The sequence below is a fragment of the Scyliorhinus canicula genome, chromosome 13 (assembly GCF_902713615.1).
Source record: "Scyliorhinus canicula chromosome 13, sScyCan1.1, whole genome shotgun sequence".
Classification (NCBI taxonomy): Eukaryota; Metazoa; Chordata; class Chondrichthyes; order Carcharhiniformes; family Scyliorhinidae; genus Scyliorhinus; species Scyliorhinus canicula.
In genome coordinates, this window is record NC_052158.1 from 108399146 (window position 1) to 108415527 (window position 16382).

Sequence of the window (16382 nt, forward strand, 5' to 3'; positions counted from 1 at the left end):
TGGACTCGTCCAGCTGTATTTGCCAGAAGCCACGGGAAGCGTCCAGCTTGGTGAAGAATTTGGCATGAACCATCTCACTGGTTAACTCTTCACGCTTCGGGATCGGGTAGTGCTCTTGCATGATGTTGCGGTTCAGGTCTTTGGGATCAATGCAAATGCGGAGTTCACCAGAGGGTTTTTTTTACGCAGACCATGGAGCTGACCCAGTCTGTTGGTTCCGTGACCTTTGAGATGATGCCCTGGTCTTGGAGGTTTTGCCGCTGCTTTTTCAGACGATCCTTGAGAGGAGCTGGCACCCGGCATGGTTCATGAATCACTGGGGTGGCGTTCGGCTTGAGCAAAATTTTGTAGCGATATGGGAGTGTGCCCCTTCCATCAAACATGTTGTGGTATTGTGTGAGAATGTCGTCTATCTCGGCCTGGAGATTCACATCGGGCGAGGCAGTCGCCGGTGTCGAGGACATGGTGTGGACTCGCTGGACCAGATTCAGGAGCTTGCAGGCGCGAGCACCGAGCAGGGACGCCCTGTCAGGCCGGACGATCTCGAATCGTAACGTTGCCTTGATTGCCTTGTGAGATACCCCTAGCCGACACGATCCACTGGCAGCTATGGCATTGCCATTGTAGTCAAGGAGTTGACAGGCTGGTGGAAGAATGCTTGGTTGGTCACGGATGCTTTCGAGATCTGACTGTGATATGAGGTTCGTAGACACGCCGGTGTCCAGTTTAAATCGGATGCAAGCCTGGTTGACTGTGAGGATAGCACACCATTCGTCGTCGGGATCCACACTGAGGATCGAAAGGCGGGTTGCAGGTGCAGTGGAGACCAGGTCGCGTGTGGTTATGATGCCCACCCGATATGGAGTCGAGGCAGTCAGCATCGGGGTCTGTTAGGTTGTCGGGATGAGAATCCTACATGTCTTGTTGTACCGAGTGGACACTTCTCCGCCGTGTCTGGGATCGCTGGCTGATAATCAGTGAAGCGGACCTGCAGAAGGCCCCGTAATGGCCAGGCTTCCCACACTGTAGGCATCGCCATCCTTTGGCTGGACATTGCCACTTTAAATGGGCAGAGCCACAATTTGGACATGTCATAACGCTGACGTCAGCACGTTCCATGCGCCTACGCGCATGCGCAGTGCGGTCGGCTGACGCACGCACCTGCGCATTAGGGTTTTTGGCCTCATCGTCCACCCGGTTGTGGTGCGCATGCGTAGGGACCCGGGAAAAGTGGGCGAAACGGCCACTCTCCTCGATACTCAGGCCTTGCATTTTTGCAATGGCCTACACCCGTTCTGCCCCATGGGAGGCCAGTTTTGCAGTTTCTGCCGCCCTGATGTGGGAGTAACGATTCTTGGCATACTCATGGACTACGCACTTCCCAATAGCGACAGAAAGGGTTAGCTGTTTGATTTTGAGGAGCTGCTGCCGCAGGCAATCGGACTGGACCCCGAAAACAATCTGCTCCCGGATCATGGAATCAGCCGTCGAGCCATAATTACATGACTGCACCAGGATGCGGAGATGGGTCAGGAAGGACTGAAAAGGTTCATCCTTACCCTGAAGCCTCATAAGGAAGATGTACCGTTCAAAGCTCTCATTCACTTCAATGTCGCAGTGGCTGTCAAATTTTAGCAGAACTGTTTTGAACTTCGTCTTGTCTTCGCCATTGGCAAACGTAAGCAAGCTGTAGATATGGATGGCGTGATCCCCCGCGATCGAGGAAATAGCGCGATCTTCCTGGTATCCGATGTTGCCTCGAGGTCAGAGGCCTCGATATACAGGAGGAACTTTTGCTTGAAGGTTTTCCAATTGGCGGCAAAGTTGCCGGAGATGCGGAGGAGGCTGGATGTTTTCCATTTCGCTGGATGGCCGCTTGCTGATCGTTGCAGATTCACTCGAGGTAGGTTCTGCAGGATTAATAGCACTCTGGTACCATGATGTGTTATGCAGGTTGGTTCGTCGTTGACTGCAACTGGATGCAAGGAAGCTAGAAACAAACGTCTGACACCGGAGATGATCCAACACTGTTTTATTTAACTATGGACTGCTGTACATGTTCAGCTGTGGGTTGACACTCTACTAATACAACTGATGAACTCTTACTGGCTTGTCCAGACTTACTAGCTACTGCATGGTAATAGTGTTCACTAGCATGTGCACTCTGACTGTCTCAGTAGCTGGGTCCTGAGAGAGGGAGAGTCTTAATGCCCTGTGGGCTTTATAGTGGTGGTGTCCTGTCTGGTGATTGGTTGACCTGTGTTGTGTGTTCATTGGTCATCCTGTGTGTCAATCACTGCCTGTCTGCATCTCATTATATACGAGTGGATATTATGACACCCTGTCCCACTGAAACCTCACCTTTAGCACCTATGTTTTATTGTGACCTAGAAATACAAAGCAGCACAATTCATCAGCGAGAGCTCCACACTATACTGTGAGCCTTATATCAGGCAATATATTTTATACTGTAATTCCAAAACTAAACTATTCAGGGTACATTTAGCTTACTATGTAATCTATAATATGTAAGATTTTTAATGTCTGTGCGCACTTCCTGTCAATGTTTTACTATTATAAATACTTTAGTCTACATTTATAATGGAACTGACTATGTAAATTTGTCACACCATAATTACACCTCCCACCAGTGTCAGTGCTTCAGTATCACCATTGGTGGCAGGATGCAATTACAGTTGACAAATTTCTACATCCAGTTTCTATTATAAATGTGGAAATAGGAATGTAGACTAGAAATATATAAAAGTGGGGACTAAATTACAAGTGTGTGCCCTAGTCCAATTATCCCCAACTATTCCTTTGAAGACTACACTTGGTCTTCCAAGCGCAATACCTCAGAAGATTGATTTTTAAAAATTAGTTGCCTTTCTTGGTGGTAGAGGTCACAGGTTTGGAAGATGCTGTCAAATCAGCCTTGTTGAGTTGCTGTAGTGCATCATGGGATGTCGGCACCTTGAACTGCTGCAGTTCATGTGTTGTAGGTACATCCGAGTGCTGTTTGGGAGTTCCTGGATTTTGACCCAGCGACAGTGAAGGAATGATGATACAGTTCGAAATAGAGATAGATAGGTTCTTGATTATAAGGGGATCAGGGGTTATGGGGAGATGGCAGGAGAATGGGGATGACAAAAATATCAGCCATGATTGAATGGGGGAGCAGACTCGATGGGCCGGGTGGCCTAATTCTGCTCCTATGTCTTATGACCTTACATCAGGATGGCGATGGCTTGGAGGGGAACTTCAAGGGTGGTGATGGTGCCATACATCTGCTGCCTTTGCCTTTCTTGGTGGTAGAGGTCACAGGTTTGGAAGGTGCAGCCTTGTCGAGTTGCTGTAGTGCATCAAGTGGATGGTACACGCTGCTGCCACTGTGCGTCGTAGTGGACAGAGTGAATATTTAAGGTGGATGGAGTGCCTATCAAGTGGACTGCTTTGTCTTGGTTGTCAAACTTCTTGAATGTTGTTGGAGCTGCACCCATCCTGGTAAGTGGAGAGTACACCATCACAATCCTGGCTTGTAAGTGGTGGAAAGGCTTTGGGGAGTTAGGTGAGTTACTCTCCACAGGATTCCAAGCCTCTGACCTGTTCTTGTAGTCACAGCATTTACATGCCGTTCTAGTTCAGTTTCCGATCAGTGGTATACCAATCAGGGGCAGCACGGTAGCATGGTGGTTAGCATAAATGCTTCACAGCTCCAGGGTCCCAGGTTCGGTTCCCGGCTGGGTCACTGTCTGTGCGGAGTCTGCACGTCCTCCCCATGTGTGCGTGGGTTTCCTCCGGGTGCTCCGGTTTCCTCCCACAGTCCAAAGATGTGCGGGCTAGGTGGATTGGCCATGCTAAATTGCCCGTAGTGTCCTAAAAAAAGTAGGGTTAAGGGGGGGGGGGGGGTTGTTGGGTTACTGGTATAGGGTGGATACGTGGGTTTGAGTAGGGTGATCATTGCTCGGCACAACATCGAGGGCCGAAGGGCCTGTTCTGTGCTGTACTGTTCTATGTTCTATATTCAGAATGCGGATTCTGCAATGGTGATGCCATTGAATGTCAAGAGAAAATGGTTAGATTCTTTCTTGTTGGAGATGGTCATTGCATGGCACTTATGGCATGAAAGTTACTTGCCACTTATCAGCCCAAGCCAGAATATTGTCCAGGTCTGCTGCGTGTTGACAGACTGCTTTTGTATCTGAGGGGCCAGGAATGGTGCTGAATATTATGCAATCATCTGAAAACATCCCCATTTCTAACCTTATGATGGAGGTAAGGTTAAACCAAAGAGAAAATGCTGGATAATCTCAGCAGGTATGGCAGCATCTGTAGGGAGAGAAAAGAGCTAACGTTTCGAGTCCGATGACTATTTGTCAAAACTATAAAACAGAGAAAGTGGGAAATATTTATATTGTAGAGTGAGAATTAAAGATGAGTCACAGCCACAGAAACCCAGGGAAACTGGGTGCGAGTAGACACAGAAACCACGAGGAAAGAGTGCTAATGACAGTTCCCAGAGAGAACAAAAGGTGTGAAAGGCCAAATAGCAGAGAAACTAACATCAGAGGATGAACTGTAGATGTGGGGGGAGAGAAAGGTTAAGGAAAGGTAGATAAGACTGAGGGGGTTTAAATATATATTAAGAAATGGTAAAGGACAGTTAAAATGAAATGGGATGAAAACAAATGGGTCGAGGTGGGGTAGAGCTGATCATCTGAAGTTGTATAATTTGATGTTGAGACTGGAAGGCTATGTAGCGTGCCTAACCGGAAGGTGAGATGTTGTTCCTTAAGTTTGTGTTGAGCTTCACTGGAACACTGCAGCGGGCTAAGAACAGATATGTGGGCATGGGAGCAGGGTCTTTTGTTAAAATGGCAAGCAACGAGAAGGTCAGGGTCCTGAATGCGCAGAGACCGAAGATGCTTAGCAAAGCGATCACCAAGTCTGCGTCTGGTCTCTCCGATATAAGGGAGACCACATTGGGAGCAGCGAATGCAGTGGACAAAATTGGAAGAGATGCAAGTGAAACGCTGCTTAACCTGGAATGAGTGTTTTGGGCCTGGGATGTTAAGCATGGAAGAGGTAAAGGGGCAGGTGTTACACCTGCGATTGCATGCAATGGTACCATGGGTGATGGGAGAGGTACTGGATATGGTGGAAGAGTGGACTAGATTATCTCGGAGGGAACAGTCTCTGCGGAATGCTGACAGAGGGAGTGAAGGGAAGATGTGTTTGGTGGTGGCATCACGCTGGAGTTGGCGAAAATGGCCGAGGATTATGCTTTTCATACGGAGGCTGGTGGGATGAAATGTGAGATCAAGGGGGACTCTATCCTTGTTCTGGGAGGGAGCAAGGGTACTGGCGCAGGAAATGGACTGCACACTGTTGAGGGCTCTGTCAACAACTGTAGGTGGGAAATCACGGTCAAGGAAGAAACACATTTTCAAAGCACCATTTTGGAACGTGGCATCATCGGAAATGCGACGGAGGAGAAGGAGTTGAGAGAAAGGGATAGAGTCCTTACAGGGTGTAGGGTGTGAAGAGCTGTAGTCCTGATAGCTGTGATAGCTTATTATTGGTATCACATTAGCTATTCTCCAATCCTCATGGATCTCAACTGTAGCCAATGAGGAGACAAAAGATTACAAGTCTTTCAACAAATATTTGGCCTATGGAAATAATGTGCAGCGCAAAACGTGTTAATTGTATGTTGCACTTAATATTACTAATAAGCTCCATCATCCAATGAAAACAGGGCAACTATACCATATGAATCTATGGCATTATGACATCCCTGCAGGACATAAATTCATCACTTTGAAAAATTACTCATTTTAAAGTTGCACTAAAAATGAGATGATTAAATGGTAGCAGTAAGGGAGGAAGCAGGTAGGATGTAGTTTTCAATACTCTCATCCTTTACATATGTTAGCTGCGGATGATAAAGTCTGCCTATTAATTTTATAACTCTGCATTTTGGACTTGATACCGACTTGACTGCATTCACAAGTAGAAATCTGCGCAGTTATTCAGCTTCAAACCTGCTCCTGAACATTTCAGGGGGCTTGCTTGCCATTACCTCCCGAGTTTGGGAAGATGGGTGTGGCGTGCTGGGTGTCATTGAATGGGTTTCTTTCCAGCCTCCTGCATTCACTTCAGGAGTCAGTAATTCCCTTTGGGATGTCCTGCGGCCGCATCACATGAAATGCAAGTTTTATTTCTGAATCCGTCTCTTAATCTTTGCTAGTTTTCCAGGTTGATACACAGGAATAAATAACTTTAGTATTTTGTCCTGAAGACCCAGGTTCTGTCTCTTCGCCCCAACAGCATTAACGATGGGCAGGAAGCCTCTTCCACAAACATAAAAAAAATATCGAACTATTAAGTAATTAAAATCGAGGAAACTCTCCGGATGTGTTTCATCCTCTTGACTCTAGTTTGGGATCATCTTCCACCCGATGATGGACGTTTGCCCATGAGTACAAACGGTCGAACTCGGAGCAGTTCGTGACACTGCGAGCGCGCGGCGCCATGGAACAAGGGGCGGTTGATTACACTGCGTGCGCGCGCGCGGCGCCCTGAAACTCGGGGCGTTTGGCAACGTAGGGTGCGCGCGGGTGCTAGTTGTACCATGCGCAGACGGTGATCAGGCCACTGGAGCATGCGCGGGCGGTGTTCAGGCGGCAGGAGCAAAGCGGTTGTGAAGGTGAAGGTACCGTGCGGGGAGTGAGGGCCGCAGCTGAGATGAGGGTTTTACAATGGCAATGGGCCAATTTGTTTCTCGGTCGTGCTGTATGCCTTTCGGCTGTATTGACTGATTGGCCGAAAGAGTGTTGTATAATTCGGGCCTCAATCAGGCTTCTCGATGACACAACCCGTTAGTGAGACCGAAGAAGTATCGGGAAAATCAAGAATACAATAATCAGACAGGGAACATATGTTGTACTCTTCCTGGTTTATTAACCTGACAGCAAAATTATTGAGAGTAAAGGCGAGGAGTGATTTCTGTGCTGTAGAATAGTTGCGGGAGTTAGATCCTCTGCAGTTACTGATGTTAAACTAGTGATGTGTTGTGAGTTGACAGTGTCAGTGGACACAACAGCGAGATACTGCCAACAAACTGCCCAGAATGTCAGCCATCCCCTAACTGCTCCTGGGTCTCCACAACATTCACTCACTCAGCCATCGGGGTTAATATTCTCTCACAAGTTCAATGGCACGTCACTGAAAGTCAGTGAAAGTGAAAATAAAAACTTGAGACTTCTTGTTGAATGCGTTCTCAGTAAACTAGCTGGGCTTCTTTTGGATGCTGTAAAATTTTGGTTGATGGGACAGATGTTGCTTTCTTTAAACTGGCATCTGTAAGGAAATATATACTGGCATTGGAGGCTGTTCAGAGAAGGTTCACTAGGTTGATCCTGGGTATGGATGGATTTTCTTATGAGGAGAGATTGAGTCGATTTGGCTTGTACTCATTGGAGTTTTGAAGAATCAGACGTTACCTTATTGAGACATATAGGATTCTCAGGGGGCTTGACAGGAGAGATGCTGAGAGGATATTTCTTCTTGTCGGAGAACCAGAGGGCATAGACAAAGAGTTAAGCAGTTGCCCATTTAAGACCAAGATGAGGAAGAAATTCTTCTGAGAGTAGTGAATTGGTGGAATTCCTTACTGTAGAGGCTGGATCGTTATGTATGTTCAAGGCTGAGATAGACATTTTTAATGTAAAGGAATCGAGGGTAATGGGGATAAGGCAGGAAAGTGAAGTTGGTCTATATGGGTTTGAATTCTCAATTGTTAATGGTTTCATTCTACTTTATTATAATTCAGTCGAAACACTTGTATCATCATCTATAAAGGGCCATCTTTTATGAATAAAGTAGCATTCTTCAAGTATGCACATTATGAATATTTAAAATGTTGCTACATAAACAAGATAAATTAAGTAAGTCTATTTTGTTTAAAATGCCTGTATATTGTAGTTCAGGTTATGGAAAATTGAGATAGGTATACTACACTCTCGCATGTGCAAGAAGAACTGACTTCCACATTCATAAGATGATACAACACAGAAAGAGGCCATTCAAAGCATGCCCAAGTTTTTTTAAGAGCCATCTGATTAGCCCCACTTCCCTGCTCTTTCCCCATAACCCAGGGAATTGTTCCTTTTAAAGTTTGCTTTTCAACGTTACCACTGAATCTGGTTCCACCACACTTTGAAGCAGGGCACTTGAGATTATCATAACACATGGTGTATTAACATTTCGGCTTCAACAGGGTTACTCACTCTCCTGCCAATGGGAACAGTTTCTTATTTTATATATCAGAAGTAAATTAGAATCAAAGATTTGCAGGCATAACTGTAACAGACAAGGGACTGCCTTTGAAGGGGTGACAGTTTGGCACAGTCAAGGTACATTTCCACCAGGGAGAAAGGTAGGGCAAATAAAGCAAGCGCTTCCTGAATAATGAAAGATTTAGAAAGGAAGATGAAGCAGGATAAGGATGCGTACGGCAGGTGTCAGGCTGATAATACAAGTGAGAACCAGATTGAATATAGAAAGTTAATTTTCCACATCCCTCCCTGAAATGAAAGGCAATGAGAGAGTATGAGAAGTGACTGGTAGTAAAATATAAAATAGAGTCCGAAGTCTTCTATCAACATACAAATAGTAAAAGGAGGGATGGGGCCGATTAAGCGATTTGTGCATGGAGACAGGGACCATAGCTGAGGTATTATTGAATAATCTGCCAAAACAAAGGAAGACGATGCTGCCCAAGTTACAATGATAGAGGAGGTAGTTGAGACTGGCTGGGTTAAACATTGATAGAGGAGTCATTATAATAATCTTTTTTAGTGTCACAAATAGGCTTACATTAACACTGCAATGAAATTACTGTGAAAATCCCCTAGTCGCCACACTCCGGCACAAGTTCGGGTACACTGAGCGAGAATTCAGAATCTCCAATTCATCTAACAAGCACGTCTTTTGGGACTTGTGGGAGGAAACCAGAGCACCAGGAGGGAAACAACCCAGACATGGAGAGAATATGCAGACTTCGCGCAGACAGTGACCCAAATCGGGAATCGAACCGGGTCCCTAGAGCTGTGAAGCAACAGTGCTGCCCACTGCCACTGTGCTGCCAGATAAGCTGGGTTGTACTTAAATTTGATCAGTCACGAGGACCCAATTCAGATTGCTATGCGGATACTGCGGGGCGGGGGAGGTGAAGCACTGGCCGTAATCTTCTAATGTTCCTTGGATATAAGGGTGGAGCCAGAGGACTGGAGAATTACAAATATTAAACAGTTCAAAAATGGCTGAAATGACAATCCCAGCAACTACAGGACAGTTATTTTAACTTTTGTGGTTAGAAAGCTTTTGAATTGATAATTTGGGACAATATTAAGTCACTTGGACAAGTGTAAATTAGTTAAGAAAAGTCAGCACAGACTTGTTTAAAGTATATTGTTTACTAACTTGATTGCGTTTTTTGATTTGGTAACAGGTTTAATGAGGGTGATGCAAATGTTGCAGTGTACAATGATTTCTAAAAGATGTTTGATTAAGTGCCACATAATAGGTTGCCAGCAAAGTTGGATGCCATGGACAGGGGCAGCATGGAAAACTACTGAGTGACAGGAGCCAGTGAATGGGTATTTTTTGGACTGGAGGATGTTATTCTGTGGGGTTCCCCAGAAGTAGCTACTAAGATCACTCCTTTTCTTAATATATATTAATAACCTAGACTTGAATGCGCAGGGCACAATTTTTAAATTTTCAAATCACTTAAAACTTTGAAATGTTGTGAACTAGCCATAAAGAGGACATAGCCAGATGTCTATGTATTTACATTTTGTATCTATCGTATCCTTTTTTTTCATATATGGAACTATCTGTACGCAGAACAATACTTTGCACTGTACCACGGTAAATGTGACAAGCCCAAATCCAATCCGAATAGGCTGGTGGAATGGATAGCAGATCAATTTATCGCAGAGAAGATAATGTTTTGAAGGGAAGAATGAGGAGAGACAATCTAAAATAAAGGATCAATTTTAAAGTTAGTGTAGGAATAAAGAGAACTGGGGGTATATGTACACACAAGTCATTGAAGTTGGCAGGACAAGTTGAGAAGAAAGTTGAGCATAAAGTACAAAACCAAGGGAACGAGTAACCTGTATAAAACGCTGGTTTGGCCTCAACTGGAGTATTGTGCCCAAATGTGGTCTCTGGGAAGGATCTGAAGGCTTTAGAGAGGGTACAGAATATAATTTAGGAGAATGGTTCGAGGAATAAGAGACTTTGGTTATGAGGGTAGATTGAGGCCTGAGATTATGGTGGAAACAGATTCAATTTTGGTTTTCAAAAGGGAATTGGATAGACACCCGAAGAGAGATGTTTGCAAGTGTATGGGGTAAGGGTGGGTAGTGGGACTAGTTCATTTGCTCTTGCAGAGAGTCATATGGACATGATGGGCCAAAGGCAGCTTCCTCTCGACTCGCGTCTTTGGGCAGATGGAGCAGGATTTCCTTCCATTTCTTTACTTCTCTGCTACTGCCCAGCCTTATCATTCAGATGGTGGTACTCAAAGCGTGATGCAGCTTGATGGATACATTTTTTGCCATTCTGAACAATTAGTAGCAAGCTGTTCCCAGTCTTAAAGGTCAATGGCGCTATTCTTCAAGGAGAACTTCAGAGTTTCTTTGAAGCATCTTCTTTGTCCTCCCCTGGGTCTTTTGAGAGATAAGACAACAGTAACTTGCGGGGAGACAGTTTTCAGTCATCTGGACACTGTGTCCAGTCCATTGAAGTTGATTTTGTAGGAGTCTTGTTGTTTGAATACATGTGGAGCTGGCTTCAAGAAGGATACTAGTGTTTGCTCAACAGTTCTCCCATTGAAGCCGCAAGATGTGGCAAAAGCCTTGCTGTTCAAATTTCTCTCACACTCTTGTGTCCCGCTGATGCATGGTCCAGTTTCACTGCAGGACAGGAGCATAGTGACAGAACTGTCCTGTCGATTAGAACTATGTTGACTTGTGTAAGTCTTTGTCGTCAAATCTCTGCAGTAGAAGGCTGAACTGGAGTTGGATCTCTTATTCAGTGGCAGCACTTTGAGAGAAGTTATGGGAAGTGCTCTACATAGTCCAGAATCTCTCCTTCAACATATACGAGGTGACCAGGTGCGGGTTGATATTTGAGTTTTGTTTGGGCAACATTCAAGAACAGTTTCTTGAAGGGATCAAGAGGACTCAGCAAGCTCGGTCCATAGTGGTGCGACCAAGCCACTCTTGGTGATGAGCTTTGAAGTCCCCCACCCAGAGTACATTCTTTGTCCTTGTCACCTTTGGTGCTTTTCTAAGTGGTGTTCAAAATGGAGGATTATTGATTCATCATTTGAGGTTGGGATATAGGTGGGGTGGATTGCAGTAGGTGGTAACCAGCTGGAAGTTTTCTTATCCATATCATGATATCATGAGACCTCAGGAAGTCGATGTTGAGAAGTCCCAGGGCCACTCCCTCCTGACTGTATACCACTGTACCACCGCCACCTTTGGTGATGGTGGTGTCCGGGACATTAACTGTAAAGTATTCTATGAGTTAGGCTGTTGCTTGACTAGCCTGTGGGGCAGCTCTCCAAATTTTGGCACAAGCTCCAGATGTTGGGGGACTTTGCATGGTCAGCGGAGCTGGGTGTGCAATTGTCATTTCTGGTGCCAGGTCTTCGGTCCAGTTTCATTCCTTTTTTTAGACCTTATATCGGTTTTATACAACGGAGTGACTTGTTAGGCCATTTCAGAGGGCATTTAAGAGTTGACCACATTGCTGTGGGTTTGAAATCACATATAGACCAGACCAGGTAAGGATGATAGATTTCCTTTCCTAAAGAACATTAGTGAACCAGTTGGCTTTTTACAACAAATGTTTATGGTCACTAGCTTTTAATTCCTTTGTTAATTGAATTTAAATTCCGGCAGCTGGAATTTGAACTCATGGGATTTGAATTAACCTTGTATTAGCCTGGGCCTCTGGATTACTAGTTCAGTGACATTACCACAGCACCACAACCACAATCATCTTCCCTCTTACACTGAGTTTACTGAGTCAGATACTTTGGTCAGGTCGATTAATGTAGTGAAGTGTTCCTGGTGTTGCTCTCGTTATTTTCTTGGAGTCGACTGGCAACAAAGATAGTCTTGGAAGGTTAAACATTAAAGGTTAAAATCAGGGAGGATTTCCTCAGCCACATGAAATAGGCAAGTCGGCAGATTTTGTGTCAGGATTTTCCTTGCTATGAGCAAGAGGAAAATACCTGGATAGTTTCCACAGCATGATTTATCCCCCTTCTTGAAGATCGTTGTTGAATTCCTGGAATCAGGATAGGAAGGAAAAATGAATGGAATCATGATGTAAACAAAAGTTCACAAGCTTTAAAGATCTCAGCTGGTTTACCATCAGGGTCGCAGGGTTGTTGTTTTTCATCTGTTTGATTACTTGTTGCAGCTCTCCCATGGGTCACCACTGGATTCTACCACATGGTGTTGGGGGTATCAACTCCCGTTGTGGATTCATGGTTAAGCTGTTCAAAATATTCTTTCCAGCATTGATGTATGGCATTGCCACTCAAGAGAAATGCCGTCCTGTGAACAAAGGAGATTTTGTCCATTTGACCCTGGTCTATATACAGAGCTGTGTTGCCCTTTTCTTTTAGGATTGTCACAAATCAATGTTTTCAGAACTTCTGACTACTATTTATTCCCAAGCAGAGCTCTAGCTGCATTGCTATTTTGTTACTGCACTTTTTTCCTTCTCTCCACTGCTGTTAAAAATTTACTATGTATATAACAGGAAGGCATACTATTATCTGAATGGCCATAAATTAGGAGAGGGGAAAATGCAACAACACCTGGGTGTCCTCTAAAGGTAAACATGCAGGTGCAGCAAGTGGTAAAAAAGGCAAATGGTATGTTGGCCTTCGTAGCGACAAGATTCGAGGATTGCTCAGTGAGACCACACCTGGAATATTGCGTGCTGTTTTGGTCTCCTTATCTGAGGAAGGATGTTCTTGCTGTAGAAGGAGTTCAGTGAAGGTTTACCAGACTGATTCCTGGGATGGCAGGACGGGCGTGTGAGAAGATATATGAGTCAGTTAAGATTGTATTCACTGGAGTTCAGAAGAGTGAGAGGGGTCTCATAGATACCTCTAAAGTTCTAACAGGACTGAACAGGGTAAAGCAATAAGGATGCTGGGAGTTTCCAGAACTCAATGAACCAATTTTTGTTTTTAGTGAATTGAGAAATCTGATAATTCTGACCAGATCAATGATTAATGCACGTCTAAAAATATCAAACCAAGATTTGTTACTTAGGGAAAATTTTACAGTCGTAGCTGTCAATTTGGACCTGGATAAACTTGAAGATAAAAATTAATTTTGGAGAATTGTTTTAATAATTCTCTTGAGTTTCCTACACAGTTGAACCATGGCAGACATCAGTTCATCTCCATTGAAGCACTTTGTACAGGCTAAAAAGAAGATTAACTCGATCTTTGATCAGCTGTTGGAATATATTAACGAAGGGGCAAACTTTATTAAAGGTAGGGTAACAATTACCAGCATTTTTGTAGATGTTAAACAATAGTTGTCAATACATTATAGAAAATAACAGATGGTGGATCTCGTATCTTAAGCACAATAACCTACAATTATTTTGTTTGTAACACTTTGAGTTGCCTGTTCAGCAGTAGAGAATAATCAATATGTTTTGTTTATATCATGTATATCTTCCAGTATCTTTGTGACTGCCACCACAAACCCACTTGCAGTCACCAATTCCATTCCTGCCCCTGCCATTGTTTCATGCTAAACTAAAGCGTTCTGAACTTTGGCATCCTATTTGGCCAAGTTAAGGTTTTGTACCAATCAGCAAAGCAGCCTATCTGTTCTCTATAATATTATTCATCTCTACCTCAGCCCATCTACTCTGCATCTGCTCACCTATGATTTTGTTGCCACCAGACTCAACTACTCCAATTAACTTTTGACCAGTCTTCCACATTGTATAAAATCCAGAAGTTCGCTATCCATATCCTGTCTTGTTTGCACTTCTGTGCTCACTGATCTACATTGGTTCCTGCCCTGTCAGCACTTAGAATTTAAAATTCTCATCTTGTATCCAAATCTTATGTGACATCACTCCTCCTATCTTTGTAGTATCCTCCAGCCCTACAATCCTCAAAGCGCTCTATTCCTCCAATTCTGGTCTCTTTATCACTGACACCCCTCACTCTACCATTGGTGGTCCTATTTTCTGATGTCTCTCTCTCTCTCTCAACCGCTTCCCCTCTCTTTCTTCTCTTGAGATAATTTTTAAAACATACCTCTTTGATCATGCTCTTAATAATCTAATACTCTTTATTAGTGTCACAAGTAGACTTACATTAACACTGCAGTGAAGTACTGTGAAAATTTCCTGGTCGCCACAACGGCGCCTGTTCGGGTACACTGAGGGAGAATTCCGAATATCCAATTCACCTAACAAGCATGGGATTTATGGGAGAAAACCGGAGCACCCGGAGGAAACCCACACAGACACTGGGAGAACGTATAGATTGCACACAGACAGTGACCCAAGCTGGGAATTGAACCCAGGTCCCTGGCACTGTTAAGCAGCAGTGCTAACCACTGTGATACCGTGCTGCTGGTCACCTGTCCTAATATCGTCGTTGGTTTGATGTCAATTTTTGTTGAATAGCACACTTGTGCATCACCTTGGGGCATTTTACTACATGATGATTTATAAATTCAAGTTCTTTTTGTTAAATATTTCCCATGGTGATTTAGGATCCCATCAAAATGAAGGATTGGAGAAAATAGCAACCCAGCAGCAGTTGGCAGAAATAGAAATGTTTGCAACTAAAGTGGCCGGAATTGGTGAGGTCTTGGCACGAAGACACATGAAAGTCGCTTTTTTTGGGAGGTGAGATGCAAGATATATCATGGATAATTAACAGATTCATTGCTAGGTATAAAGGGGAGGGACATATTTTCTGTTTGAGAAAATATGCATCTCCCAGGAGCAACAAATTGTTCTTTATAATTGAGACGCCTTGTCAAAAGTGTATGATGATACCAAAATTCAGAAAAGTAGGTTCTCAAAGTAGATAAATCCAGAATTAACGATTAGCTTCTGTCCTGGTTTTTACAAGCTTTTACGTCTGTAAGAGGAAGAAAAAGTATTGAGTTTCATAGTTTTTGGCAAAGGAGAAGAATATATCAGAATGGAGATACCGTAATAATCTTGATTTCAAAACTACAAATTGGGGAAGAGCATGTAAAACACAATGTTTGAAGCTCATGAGAAACAGAAGAAAAGTTATGACATTGCAAAAGATTTGAGGGTGAAGATTAGAAATAGCAACTACCACCTATCAATAAGCAAACATGTTTCTTCTATCTTGTCCAGGAATGTAAGAGTTGTGAGAAGAATTTTCCAGACAGAAGAATGATAGTGAAGTAGTAATTGGTCTTGGTACATGAGCCTCCCTTGAAAAACTGAAAGAAAAAATGTTTTCAGTAATTTTCTCACTAAGCGTCTAAAAAAAATCCAAATGGGAAATAGAAAGCCAAAATTATTGCTTTAATGATCTTGAACCCTGGATGCTAGGCAGGATATTATATTTGTATCAGAATTTGTAGCAGTAACTTTAATTACTTTTAATTTGGAGCAATTGACCGTACTTTCTGAAAATAGTTTTGAATTCCCCAGTCACTTCATATTCTTGTCTAACACTATTCTGATACACTTACCCTGAAATAAATAAGTTGTCAGATAGTTAGGAGTTTCCTGGGTTACTGATTTTGAAAGAAACCATTTTTTTGAAGTTTCCCACTTTGAATTTGTCACAGAACAAGTAATGGAAAGAGCACTGTAATCAATGCTATGCTATGGGACAAGGTATTGCCCAGTGGCATTGGACACACAACCAACTGCTTCCTCAGTGTTGAAGGAACTGATGGGGACAAAGCCTATTTGATGACTGAGGACTCTGAGGAAAAGAAGAATGTGAAAGTAAGGACCTGCTACTGTAGAAATACATGGTACTGGAAATGTGGGTGTTACGGTTGTTTGGAATTAAGTCATACTTTGATAAAAATTAAATTTTCAAATAATGCAGTTTTCAGATTAAATGAAATGAATGAAATGAAAATCGCTTATTGTCACAAGTAGGCTTCAAATGAAGTTACTGTGAAAAGCCCCTAGTCGCCACATTCCGGCACCTGTTCGGGGAGGCTGGTACGGGAATTAAACCATGCTGCTGGCCTGCCTTGGTCTGCTTTAAAAGCCAGCGATTTAGCCCTGTGTGCTAAACCAGC

General features: G+C 43.6%; 1 protein-coding gene across 3 annotated transcripts in view; it reads left to right on the top strand.

The window, feature by feature from the left end:
* The first annotated feature begins 5848 nt into the window (after positions 1-5848).
* The window catches only part of LOC119976624 (mitofusin-1-like), a 102746-nt gene continuing 92212 nt past the window's right edge, over positions 5849-16382 (top strand). The window contains exons 1-4 of one of the 3 annotated variants that reach the window (XM_038817255.1): positions 5849-5892; positions 13482-13603; positions 14850-14985; positions 15915-16077. In XM_038817255.1, the coding sequence (XP_038673183.1) occupies positions 13489-13603; positions 14850-14985; positions 15915-16077 (414 nt within the window). In that variant the 5' untranslated portion in view covers positions 5849-5892; positions 13482-13488. Of the gene's footprint in view, positions 5893-6626; positions 6716-13481; positions 13604-14849; positions 14986-15914; positions 16078-16382 lie in introns of those variants that run through there. The other 2 variants (XM_038817254.1, XM_038817256.1) reach the window with 2 other exon arrangements.